This window comes from Opisthocomus hoazin, chromosome 4, assembly GCF_030867145.1.
Source record: "Opisthocomus hoazin isolate bOpiHoa1 chromosome 4, bOpiHoa1.hap1, whole genome shotgun sequence".
Classification (NCBI taxonomy): domain Eukaryota; kingdom Metazoa; phylum Chordata; class Aves; order Opisthocomiformes; family Opisthocomidae; genus Opisthocomus; species Opisthocomus hoazin.
This window is the reverse complement of record NC_134417.1, coordinates 90,642,824-90,655,326: the sequence shown is the minus strand read 5'-3', so window position 1 is coordinate 90,655,326 and position 12,503 is coordinate 90,642,824. Positions and strand designations below refer to the sequence as shown.

The 12,503-nt window shown below is 41.3% G+C and overlaps 1 protein-coding gene across 1 annotated transcript in view; it reads left to right on the top strand.

Annotated features, from left to right (window-relative positions):
- Positions 1-5,924, top strand: part of LOC104326251 (vasoactive intestinal polypeptide receptor 1) — a 30,615-nt gene extending 24,691 nt beyond the window's left edge. Inside the window, exons 12-13 of the mRNA XM_075417496.1 lie at positions 1,303-1,344; positions 4,090-5,924. Coding sequence (XP_075273611.1) covers positions 1,303-1,344; positions 4,090-4,278 — 231 coding nt within the window. The 3' untranslated portion in view covers positions 4,279-5,924. The remainder of the gene's footprint in view (positions 1-1,302; positions 1,345-4,089) is intronic.
- Positions 5,925-12,503: the final 6,579 nt, after the last annotated feature.

Below are 12,503 nucleotides of genomic sequence, written 5' to 3'. Positions count from 1 at the left end.
TCTGGGCTGCAATACCACTGTCTCAGGAGTTTTACATTTTGGGTTGGTTATTAAAGCAGGTGTTAATAGTGTGTCTAAATTCAACACACACATTCCATCTTACTCCTTCGCAAGCTCTTTCTGTTGTTTGTGCCCTTGTCTTCTTACTTGAAATCTCACAGTAGTTGAGAGTTCTGACTCAGACTTCATATTAATAATCACAAAAAAATACATTTACCTTTATTGAATAACGACGACTGAGTACCATGAAGATCAGTATATGGATTAAATGAATTGATTGAAACTCATTCCATATATAATAAAGGTGATGATAAGAGGATTAAAAAAATAAGGATAACATATAACAACCTATTCTGCCTTTACACTTTAGCAGTAATGAATCCATCATGTTAATACCTCCTCATTTCTTTTATTTGCTATAACGCAGTTCAGAACAATATCTTGGATTTTAGAGGGCCAGGGTCTGAGGATGGTACACATTGTAATAAGTATCTGAGGTCTTTTTCCTTCCTCTTTCCCCTGTACTCCACAACAGCTTGTCCATGTTCATATCTGTTGAAAATGATCCCTGTTCCATGCTTAGCTCTCAACCATGGCCAGACTGCCTGGGAAAATATTTGCTGGCCCAAGCCAAAGCTGTGTCATGAACCATGTTGACATTTGAACAACACAGAGAATCAAAGGCCGGTATTCAGGGCTGTGCTTTGCTCATTTTACGAATACGGATGTAGTCTAGCACTGGCAAGTGTTTCCTTGTGTTAGCACAGTCTGTGAAATGGCTTGGCTCCTGGCTGACTAATACTCCCCCAAATAACGCCTGACTATAGTTCTGGGTGAATAGGAACCCAAGACCTTTCCCAGTAGGTTGCATGAACACAGGCATCGTCTTGTGAGTGAAAGAAGATAGCTTAGCAGTAAAGATGTAAAACAAGAACAGGTCCTCACCCAGTTTATTCACTACTGTAAATATGGACTAGGTCAAGACAAAGGTCCCTATTGCATTATCTGAGAAAGTACATGTTTGTAGGATACAGTAAACAGTGTTAGTCCTTAGTGTCTCCATGCAAGGGGAGTACAGAGTCACCATATATATATGTATAGAGTCACCAGTCCATTGAGGAATTTAATCCTATTATGAAAACCCAATAAATCGTGCAATGTCACCTAAATTCCGATGGAACAATGGACAACATGTATTTTTGCTGTCTTACTCAAATTTTGAATGAAACTTAATGTCTTTCTCTGATTCTATGCATTAAATCCTGATGGTTGACTTTTTTCTTCCTACCATCCCTGTACTAGGGTTTTATTGTCGCTCTTCTATATTGCTTCTCAAACGCAGAGGTGAGTAGCAAGTACATGAGATTATCAAAACCATTTAAACTCATAGGCCTCTTTTATTTTTCTTTTTCTTTTCCCTATTTCCAGAACAGATCTGTGCTTTGATCTGCTCCTGAAAGCATGAAATACCCATATCTTTTTTGCTCTTGGTACCTTTGTTGACTGTATTTGTGTTCATACAGTTCTGTCAGAAGGGTGCAAAATAAGCTTTGAAGCAATGACCCTTTACAAATGGTTGGGGACTTTCCTGTCAGGGGATTTTTTTTTTCCTGCGTTATGTCTGATAGTTATCATGATGATGTCTCAGTGGAAAACTTATAACACTCCTTACTTTCTTTAGGTTTATTTTCTCCTAGTGAGTTTCTTCCCTTTCCCTTTCCCTTTCCCTTTCCCTTTCCCTTTCCCTTTCCCTTTCCCTTTCCCTTTCCCTTTCCCTTTCCCTTTCCCTTTCCCTTTCCCTTTCCCTTTCCCTTTCCCTTTCCCTTTCCCTTTCCCTTTCCCTTTCCCAAGGCATCCTGTGCATTTTCAGTAGTTTTTTCGAACACTGTCTTTCCTGTCTTTGTAATGTTGTTAGAATTTAGATAAATTCCCTGTAGTACATTTTAGAGAGCCTATAATTTTAAAAACTAACTAAATTTTATTGCATTTTCCCCAGAAGAGCAGAATGAACCAAAATACATGGGAAAATGTAAAAGCACACCTCATCCTCAGAAAAATTTGTAGGTTAGATGAGAATGACCCACTAATGGTGCCTTAGTTTTCCCACTATATTAGACTGGACACTTCTCATAGAGGTGGCTAAATGTAGGTGAAATTAATCCTACCCAAGCATGAATGATGCTTAAAATATACTTGTTACTTAGGAAAATAATTTATAATGGCCGTTCTAGTGTTGTTCTGAGAAGGTTCCTTCAGGACTGTAAACACAGAATGCTCTACTTCCCACCTGCCTTCTTTCTGCATAGACTCCTTACCAACAGCCTTTAAACAGCTTGCATATTGTATCTCCTAACACACAAATCTACTAGATGGTGAAAAGAGGACAGACAGAGAGTGATCTCTGGCCCCAGGACTAAGTGGTATGGGTTGGCTTGAGTCCATGCTGCTTAGGGATAACTGCTTCTGGAGCAGATTGACCACTCCTTACAACTTGGCAGTGGATCCTTCCTGCATTTGTTACGGTTCCTTGCAATCATAAAATATAATGAATATTTTCTCTATGTGTGTGTGTTTCTTCAGTTTTAAGTATCTGCAACAATGTGAGAGACTGCACTGTTGCCAAGCAGGGTGGTGTTTGTATGGGATGAAACTGAGGTTGGTATTGTACGTCTTGTTTTTTGGAATAAGATGTACAAGAGTGTTCAAGGGCCTTGAGATTTCTGGGGTAGTACAGGAGTACTAAGTTGGTGAAGGAAACCCCCTCTTATTTATTAGAATCTTGAAATCTCCAGAAGGCATGTTCTGCCCATATTTGAAGTTGCACACAGGGGCTGTCATGTCTGTGTGGTTAACAGAGAGAATAAAGGCAGAATAGGGGCTACCTCAATGACAAATACTGTCAGTGACTTTCAGGAAGCCCTGATGTCCAAGATGTAGTTCTGCATGTCTCACCCTCCTTCCTTTCTTTATGTTGCTTCAGAGCCTGTACTTACTAGAGGATAAAAAAAGCAGAATTACTAGATGAATTCCTAAATTCAAAGTACTTAAATCACACTTGTCTATACACACATCCCCTGTAACAATTACTAGTTTCACTGAACAGTCTATTTCTGCATTTAATATGGACTGGGTTTGTGCTAATGGTTCTACAACTATAACACTGTCATAGATTTGCAGTACTAATGACAGACAAAGAAGATGGCAGCTATATGGTTAGAAGCATTTGAAATATCTTCTTAGTGGAAGATGGCATCTGTAAATACTTTGTAGACATTCAGAAGAGCCACCCCCCTTGCAGGAGAACCAGGTTGAGATGAACATGAACAGAAGTAACAGGGCAGAGCAAGAAATTAATCTGCGGGAGCAGATTGCTCAGGTGAACGGTGGCAAAGTCTGGGTGTTTCCTGCACCTGCTTGGACTCCCTCTGCTACAGCTTTGAGTGTGAGCTGCTTTATGTTGGGCAACAGAACCTACTTTCCTGCTCTCCCCTCACCCCGACCCCAGTAGTGTCAACAGCAGGCTGTGGATGTCCAGGGTTGTTCAACCTACCTGTTAGTCGTGTGCCAGATGGTAAAAAAATTAACTTTTCCTTATGCTTTTGAGGATCCCTGAAACCTCTCTCTAATGTAATACCTATTCAAGTTGACTCACTATCTTTCAGAGTCAGTAAGGGATCTTTAAGATGGATTTCAATCTGGATAAACTGAAAGCCTGGAGAAGGACCTGTATTTTACGTACCAGGTCACAGCAAGGAGGCTCAGAAGATTCAGTACGAGGAAAAATAGTCATTACACAAAAAAGGTAGAAATACTTATGAAGCAGACCTTCAATACTAAACAAAGAAACTGCAGTTAAAATTTTCCCTGTCATCCTCTGAATTTTGGAAATCAAGTCTGTTTATTTTCAAAAGTGAATAAGGTCATAGTTTAATTTCTTTTAAAAATGTGTTAAGGCTTGATTCTGATTGAATTGGGTGCCATTGTGCATCTGAACTAAGTAGTCAGGACGATATTTTGACATATTTTATCTTCAATATCCACTAAGTTTTAATTTTCTGATGCTTTATTTTTCAAACTCCTTTTCTACAGGTTCAAAGTGAACTGAAGAAACAACTATGCAAATGGCAGTATCAAGAATACCTGAACTTCACACACAAACACAGAACTTTGTCCAGAGAAAACAGTCCAGTCAACTATGTCACACAGTTATCACTGCTTGAAAGAAACAGCCCAAAAAGGAAAACATCTGTGTACCAGAATGGTGTAACTTCCGTCTGAGCTTTTCTAGCAGGAAGAGTTGCTGTGACATGGTAACATACTACCTAAGAGATGGCCAGCTTGGATGCTTTATGATTTTCCATAGTGTCAAGATCCTTCTGTGAATTTCTCGTTCTGAACGTGAACTGCTTTTCTCACCTGATACAGATCAGTCTCGTAACCTTGGTACTCTCTCTCCTTAAGCATATAAAATCCACTTGCCTTGTGAAAAACCAGACCTTGAGCTCATGTGAATCCACAGATTAGCATCCAGAGAAAAGGAACTGCATTAATTCCTCCCAGGCCCAGAGTTTTTAACACATCTTTATTGGTGTTTCCCAAAATCTCGGTTTTCAAGAACACTACTCCTGACATTCATTTGAAACAGTTATTTGGTGGCAAAGGTTTGCCATAAGGATTAATGATGTTTTGCTAGTTGTTTTGAGATAACTTGAGCTGACTTAATGGGAATCACACACAGAAACTTGCTAAGCACCTACCTACCTATGGAACAGCAACCTCCTTTAAAAGGAACCTCAGGGTGTCTCAAGAGTGACAGAAAAATAGAATGAGTTACACTATCTCTTTGGGTTTTTTTCTTCCATGCCTGTGGAACAGAGATCAAACTAGGCCAGGGGACTGCAAGCCATTTCTTGTCCATGGTAAAATGTGGAGTAGCTGAACATCAGAGAGATTATGTGTATATGCAGGTAGTACATCGAGCAAACCCAATGCAGTATGCCAGCTGAGTTACCTTGAGCTCAGAATAGCTTACAGACCTAGTCTTAGGACCCAGATGCTGCTCCTTGTGTAGCTGGAACAGACCTTCTGCCACCATAGCCTTGAAGGTTGGCTATACCCATCAATGAAATACACAATTAAACTGTGCTTTTGTGCTTTTTTTGGGACCTCCCTTTGAGGAGTAATCTGGTGTGATTGCTGTCATTATCTCAGTCCTGTCTGTCATTTCTCAGCTCATTATCACTCCACTCAATGATGTTTCTGCGGTCAGAATTATCAACACAGCAGTGTGGTCTAGTCAAGAAAAGTACAGTCTAGTAAAACAGAGTGAACAAACTTGCTTGCATCACTTCTTTGGGTGGCCTTCCTCTTTCTTCAGGACTGAGTTGTACTCTACCTCAAACTCTCCAAAAGAAAGGGTACACAGGGTACACTCAACAGAGCTAGATGTCCTTTCAAGATAGGACTGTTCCCATGAGAACCTCCATCCAGATTTGAAAGCACTGCTTGAGACCACAGCCCTTCAAGTATATTTTGGCTTTCTGTGAACTGCAATATGACTTTAGCTTTAAACAGTAGTGCTCCGGTCCCCCATTTTGCTGTACTCTTGGCTAATTATTTAGGCCTGGGGATGTTTGGCTTTGTGGAAAACTCTTTGTTGACTTTAGGTGCCTCTAGTTCCGTTAATAGAGCAGAGATGAATTGTCCAGATTTCTACATGCATAATTCAGATCAGTCCTTTATTAATAGACATTTACTCCACCTGTCCCAATGAGCCAGATGTCCTCTATAAGGTGTTGTTTTGTCTATTCTGACAGCCTTATCTGTTTTCCTTGTAAAAGTAATCCTTGCTCCTGTGTGGTTACCTAGCATAGTGATGTGAATACATTTTATGATGTACCTCTATAAAATGCAAGTGATAATTACAGCTGTTGTGAACTTTTAATTATCTCATGTCAGTTTGGATGTTTCATTTGAGACTTTATAAAAAAAGACAGTCTTATAACTTTGTTTACTATGGATACAGTTTTGAAGCCAATGGATGTATATGATTTTGACCTTTTCACCCAAGAAAAGATTTACATTACTTGATCTTGTAGCCTGAGTTAATGCCCCACTCCCCTTCCAAGACACCGTCACTAAGACACAGGTCTGTGGTACATTGCTTTTATCCATTTTTGAGAGAAGATCGTTAGTTCAGGCATCTGACTGCTTCTAAGTGGAAACAGTAGTGTTAAACATTACTGAGCTGTCTGTGTGAAGAAATTGACCTGTATCTCTTTATCTGCCCTTGGGAAGGAACAAAGTTGGAGTGAATTCTACTTCTGCTTCTGGCAGAATTTGGTTCTTGAAAAGAAATCTGGCCTGAGGCTTAATGCTATGGACACTTACTCTCCCACTACAATCTCCCTTTATTTTCTCTCCCACCTAACTTCATGCTTTATTCAGTGGGTGTATCAGCCATCTTGTGTCACACAGCAATGCCCCCTTCTCAGCTGAGCCCCCAATATGGCCTGCATTTGGCTTAAAGACTGCCTGTCTCGCTACACTTCCTCTTCCTTTGTTACTGGGAAGTTTCTTTACTGTAGCAAGGATCCAGGCAAAGGAAAAATGAAGTCAAGGAAAGGTGGTAAATCCCAGTACACGATGAAAGACTTTTCCATCGGTCATCCAGTGTTCAGTCTCCTCAGACAATTCAACAGCTCTAGCAACCCCACCATTCCTGCCAGACCCCACAACCTAGTTTTTATCCACATACCATCACCAAGCACATTCAGCTTTCATTACCTCCCCAGATAACCCCTTTTGCGTCAAGCTCTTTCCAGTCACCCTCACAACTCATTTCGCAGAGATCCAACCCAATGTCTCAAAAGTTCTCCAGCAACCTCAGTAACACAGCAGTCTGTCCTTTGTCCAAAATGTCCCTGCATACCTCCTAATGCTATTAATATTTCCAAGCAAGCATTCTGGATCCGGATGGGTAAGCCATAAGCTGGAATTGAGGACTATATGAAGATATTCTGCATATATACAAAGCCCTTATTTATGTAATTTTTATAAAGGGCACACCTGGAAAAATCTGGTGATGAGGTTAATAATCCTGGAGAGTGCAAAAAGTTCTTGGATAAAGGTTTTTTTGGGGCTCTGAAGAGGCTGCTGATCTCTTCTTGGTGGCACACCTGTGGACATGATGGTACGTGTAGGAGTAGGGAACACTTCAGGGATGTATTGCTTCATAGCAGGCTCGTGAAGGCAGTGAAGTGATTGTCAAAACCAGTGTGGAGAAGCGCTGCGTGGTCTGCGTGGAGGCACTGCCATCTCGTGGTGCATGGCGTGTGCTGGGCACGCTGCTGGTTCATCTGGATGTGCGCAGTCCAGAAAGCTAGGCAGTGCTCTGAAACATGGGAGCCAGTACAAACCTGAGATAGGTGCTCTCCCATGTGAGATCCACATGATTACAAAAGGACAGCTGCAACATATCATTAAGTTATATCAGCTAGGAAAAGCTGCCTTTCTCTTCCTCTAATCCCCTGGCGTCTTTTACACAGTTTAACTCTTCACATCTTATTTTTAAATCCCTTTACAAAGTACATGACAATCTGGAAAGATTAAAACCAAATTTTTCAGCTGTTTTTCTTGGTGTTTCAGCAAAGTCGGGTTGTTAAGGTATCTGAAATTTCTCACAAGAGTAGATTTTTAACTCTTACTGTGTCAACATTTTTTCTGCTAAAATCTTGGTTGTGAGGACTCCAGATTAAAAGAAATTCTTTCAGGAGGCAGCTTTATCTGTTCTGCCCACGCTGTTTCCCCAAGGTTGCCTAATCCACCCAGCACTGGATTTGCAGACCAGTACACATGGGTGGTAGGAGCTATTGAAAACAAAAAGGTTTGAAAAACATGAAGGTTTCCAGTGCACCTCAAACTAAGGGAAGAAAGAGCTCATCAATTTAAATAAAAGTGCATTGCATGACAGGGAATGATCTTCAGGAAAAATTAAGTGCTGTGATAAGAAATAGTGAACATGATACCCTTTCTGTAAAGCTAAGGTGGTGTTCACCTCACAGGTTATGACAGCTAAATTTGGGCGTCTGTGTGTTGCAGCCTATTTATGATTTGGATGTCTAAGCCAGTGGAAGTATTAGCAATACAGTTAGTGAAATCTATGAGCCACTCAACTCTCCCTAGAGAAAGTATCTGCGTTTGGACAACTGTATAGTTGTCTAGACATCACTGGTTATTGATCTGGAATTGAATTCTGTTGCATAAACAAAGCTACCAAACTGCCTCAAACTGTAGGATGCCAGTCTCCAGCTTTGCAGAAGCCCTGCCCCACCAAGGGTTCCGCTGATCTGGGACAGAGCCATAGACTGACCTCCTGGCCTGGCCTTGGACCTCTCTTGGACCTGCCTTGCCACCATGAACTTGTCTGGTGATCTGGACTCTTGGTTGAACCTGGTCTCCATCTCCAGGCCTTCCACGCTTCCTCACTAGGGCTGTGACTGGCCCTACTGCCCACGCAATGCCCCTTGCTTCTCAGTCCCTATCCCTGAGGATCAGCTGGCCCTGGCTGCTCTCTGACACATCTTTGGCCTCCGTTTTAACAAATATATGTCTACTTCCCCATCAATGGATGAAACCCCAAATATCTGACTTTGGCTAAATGAGGACTGAGAATAGCAATCAAAACATGTAACCTTTGTGGAGGATTCATAGATCCGTGAGGGCCAGTCAAAGACTTACAGCAGCTGAAGCTGAGGACTCAGAAATAGATGACCTGTTGTGGAGTCCTGTGTTTCAGTAGGGTGAATGTCCCTAATCTTTTAAAAATGAACTTAATGAAACACTTGAAGTTGGCTTTGACTGGAAAAGAAATGAAGCCCCATAGCATATCAGAAGTGATATAAACCAATGGTTTTCCACCTTTGTCAACTGTCAGTTACTTTATTTGAGGATGACAGGCTTTCTTTTCTTGTTTAGACCCCTTAGAAATAATATGTGGGCCACAAAAGACATGTGACTCAAACTCTAGAGCCACAGAGGATATTAGTTTCAAGGAAGCATGTGTTGAATTTGTATTGGCAGTATCAGACCATAGTCATGCTTGTTAAGCGCCAGGTCCTGCATTTGGATCACAGCAACCCCATGCAATGCTACAGGTTTGGGGAAGAGTGACTGGAAAGCTGCCCGGCGGAAAAGGACCTGGAGGTGTTGGTCAACAGCCGGATGAACATGAGCCAGCAGTGTGCCCAGGTGGCCAAGAAGGCCAATGACATTCTGGCTTATATCCGGAATGGTGTGGCCAGCTGGTGAAGGGTCTAGAGCACAAGTACTGTGAGGAGCAACTGAGGGAACTGGGGCTGTTTAGCCTCGAGAAAAGAAGCCTCAGGGGAGGCCTTATCGCTCTCTCCAACTACCTGAAAGGAGATTGTAATGAGGTGGGTATCAGTGTCTTCTCTCTAGTAGCAAACGATAAGATGAGAGGAAATGGTCTCAAGTTGTGCCACAGAGGTTTAGGCTGGATATTAGGAAATATTTCTTCACAGAAAGGGTTGTCAAGCACTGAAGCAGGCTGCCCAGGGAGGTGGTGGAGTCACCATCCCTGGACGTACTTAAAAGACATGTAGATGTGGTGCTTAGGGACATTGTTTAGTGGTGGACTTGGCAGTGTTCGGCTTACTGTTGGACTCACTGATCTTAAAGGTCTTTTCCAGCCTAAATAATTCTATGATACTGATGCAGTGTACTAAACACCTTCCTCATGTATCTCGACTGATTGATGGTGAAGGACAGTGTGCATGGCCCGCTGCTGGTGAAGATTTCATGTGTGGTTGGTCCAGAACTGACTTTGCTGGGCAGAATTCAGGGACTCCTTCCCATGAGGAAGTAAGCTCACCCTTTTAGCCCACAAAACTCTATCCTGCTGTGTCAGGAAGAAACACACTGCTCCCTAACTTCACAGACAAAAATTTCTCATTGGTAGAATTTGGCAATTGGTAGAAATTGGCAATTTTATATCAGAACAGGCTTCTACAAAATGATAATACATTTATTGTGTCATCTACAGCAGTATACATGTTAAAAACAATTTCTGAAAACACAAAAAATATTAGAAAGCAGCGATTGATATCTGTGTTTCCACTTCATAACAAAGCTGAATAACCCCAGATCCCATTACCAGTTAAACCAATTTTGACCAAAAAAGGTCAGTATTAGACCCAACAGGCCAGTAAGTTTGTACCTTGACACAGTCAAAAGCCAAAATACAGCTTTCCATCCAATAACTTGGTACTTCTCAGAGCTATAGCAGGTTGCATTACTACAGAATTGACAAGAAGAAGGGAAAGAGAACAAACACATCAAATATTTGTTTTTACTGATTATACCGATACACAAAGGCCTCTTGAGACTTCTCTGCAAGCACAAAGTCCATTGGAGAAGGCATATCCAGAAGCCTAAGTCATTTCAGACACCAAAGAGTGTCACATCACACTGTAATTCTTTACATACGTGAATTCCCCAAAAGAAAACTGATGGGAAATTGCAGTTTTAATCATAAGAAGGTGAAAGCCCATGAGGTTCAAAACATTGTTCAAGCTCTGCTGGTGTGTTTTCATACACAAAGTACAATGTGTATTTAGCTGAACTTAGCTCTTTAGTACAGATATGCATGGAGCTTAACATCAGAACATCATTAACTACTACTGCATACTCCATATCTTCCTAATACTGCTCTTAAATGCAATTCTGAATCGGTTCGATGTGCCTGACTGCTAAAAGCAGAGAATAAAATCCTAACTTTTTTTCATCGCATGTGCACTATTTACCATGTTGGTTTTTTTTTCTGGACATAGAAATGCTGGACATATGGGCACAATCTGACAGAGAAAAAAAGACTTCCTGAAAACTATTCTCGTTGAGAGCTACTAAGACTTTATCAGGCAAGCACCTCCCCCAGATCTGGTTGGTAATACCTAGTAGAAGCCACCCCCAAGATTTCAAGAACATTGTTTCTCAGCATGCATGAAAGAGAACGATAGTGACTGGGTAAAATTGCCAGGGCAAAAGTCATCTACTTGTAGCCTTCCATGGTGTCAACATCTGTCTCTGGTCTGGTCAACTAGACATCCTGGTGGAAAGAAACAGATACTTACAAAGTACAAATCACCTTACCCTTGAGTGGACATCAAAAATATGTTTTATTCTCGTACTTTAAAATTGGTTAATTCTCTCTTGTGACCACAAAGGCAAAGTGAAGAAACTATATCAAGCGAAGATATCTTCACCATTGATGTCTCAAGTTAAATGCTGCGGATATCTCTTTAGCTGCCTGCTTAGTGACATAGGATCTTTTCCAGGACTTGGCCTATGAGCCAGAATGCCTAAAGCTGAAAGTGCTGGATGTTGAAAGGGAGAAAAATTTAATATAGCCCTTGATATTTAACTCTCTAAGAAAGACAAGCAGGTAAAACCAAATATTTAGTTGTGTATTTGCATTATGTACATTTTGCACAGTTGTAGACTCAGAAGTCCAACAGATGCTGGCTTCACATAGATATCAAAGCCTACCTTAGATATCAAAGTCTGCATTTGGAGCTGACTCCCACGCAGCGAGTTTATCTCAGTTTCCTAGATATCCACACAGACCTCATAGATATGACACAGGACCTACAGGAGACACTATCTTGTCTGGCAGCTGGAGACCAAGCGGGATCCCATGTGGTGTCCCACATATTCTGCTCTATCTGTTCTTACTACCTTGTCTTGCTTCTCCTTAGACCTTCCATATTGTCGTAGCTCTGCTGAGGTCATATTTATTGCTCTGCAGTGTCATGTAGCACATGATTTTAAGCATCCTACATTTCTCTAGAAGTCTTGCCCACATAAGAAAATCTCAGAACAAATATGAAAGTCTTAACACCATGAAATCACATAATCAAACTAAGGAGGAAAATCTTAATTTGTTGAATTTTATAGGCATATCCACAGAATGTGGAATCTAAGAGGATTGCCTTTGGCATTTGGATCCTATTCTTTGACATGTAAGAAGGCTTCACAGGTTTCATGGCAGCTGTGAAATCACAGCTTGCATGATGCTGTTGGTGTGGAGGACACTGAAGAGTAAGTACAGAAGCTTCATCCCTGGTGTTGCATCTGTTCTACGTGTATCTTCTCACATCAGTCACTCCGTGTGAAAAAGCTACAGAGACGTGGTTACACTTGTCCTGATCTTTCATCCTGACCCTTCTGTAATACTGGGACACAGATAGTCCTTGCGATTATAGCTGGTTAACAGTGGTCACGCTTTCTCCATCATCTCCTTTCTATCATTATATGTCAAAATGGATATTGCATGGGAGGCACTGAGAGATTTGTCATAGACTGGATGGAACTATGTGTAGAAAGCTGAAAAAACAGACAGTCCCATCTGTCCTGGGAAAATAGTTTGTAGTAACTCGTTCTCAGCTGTTTGCAGCTGTACTTTTCAACTTTGATCTGTGGGAGCC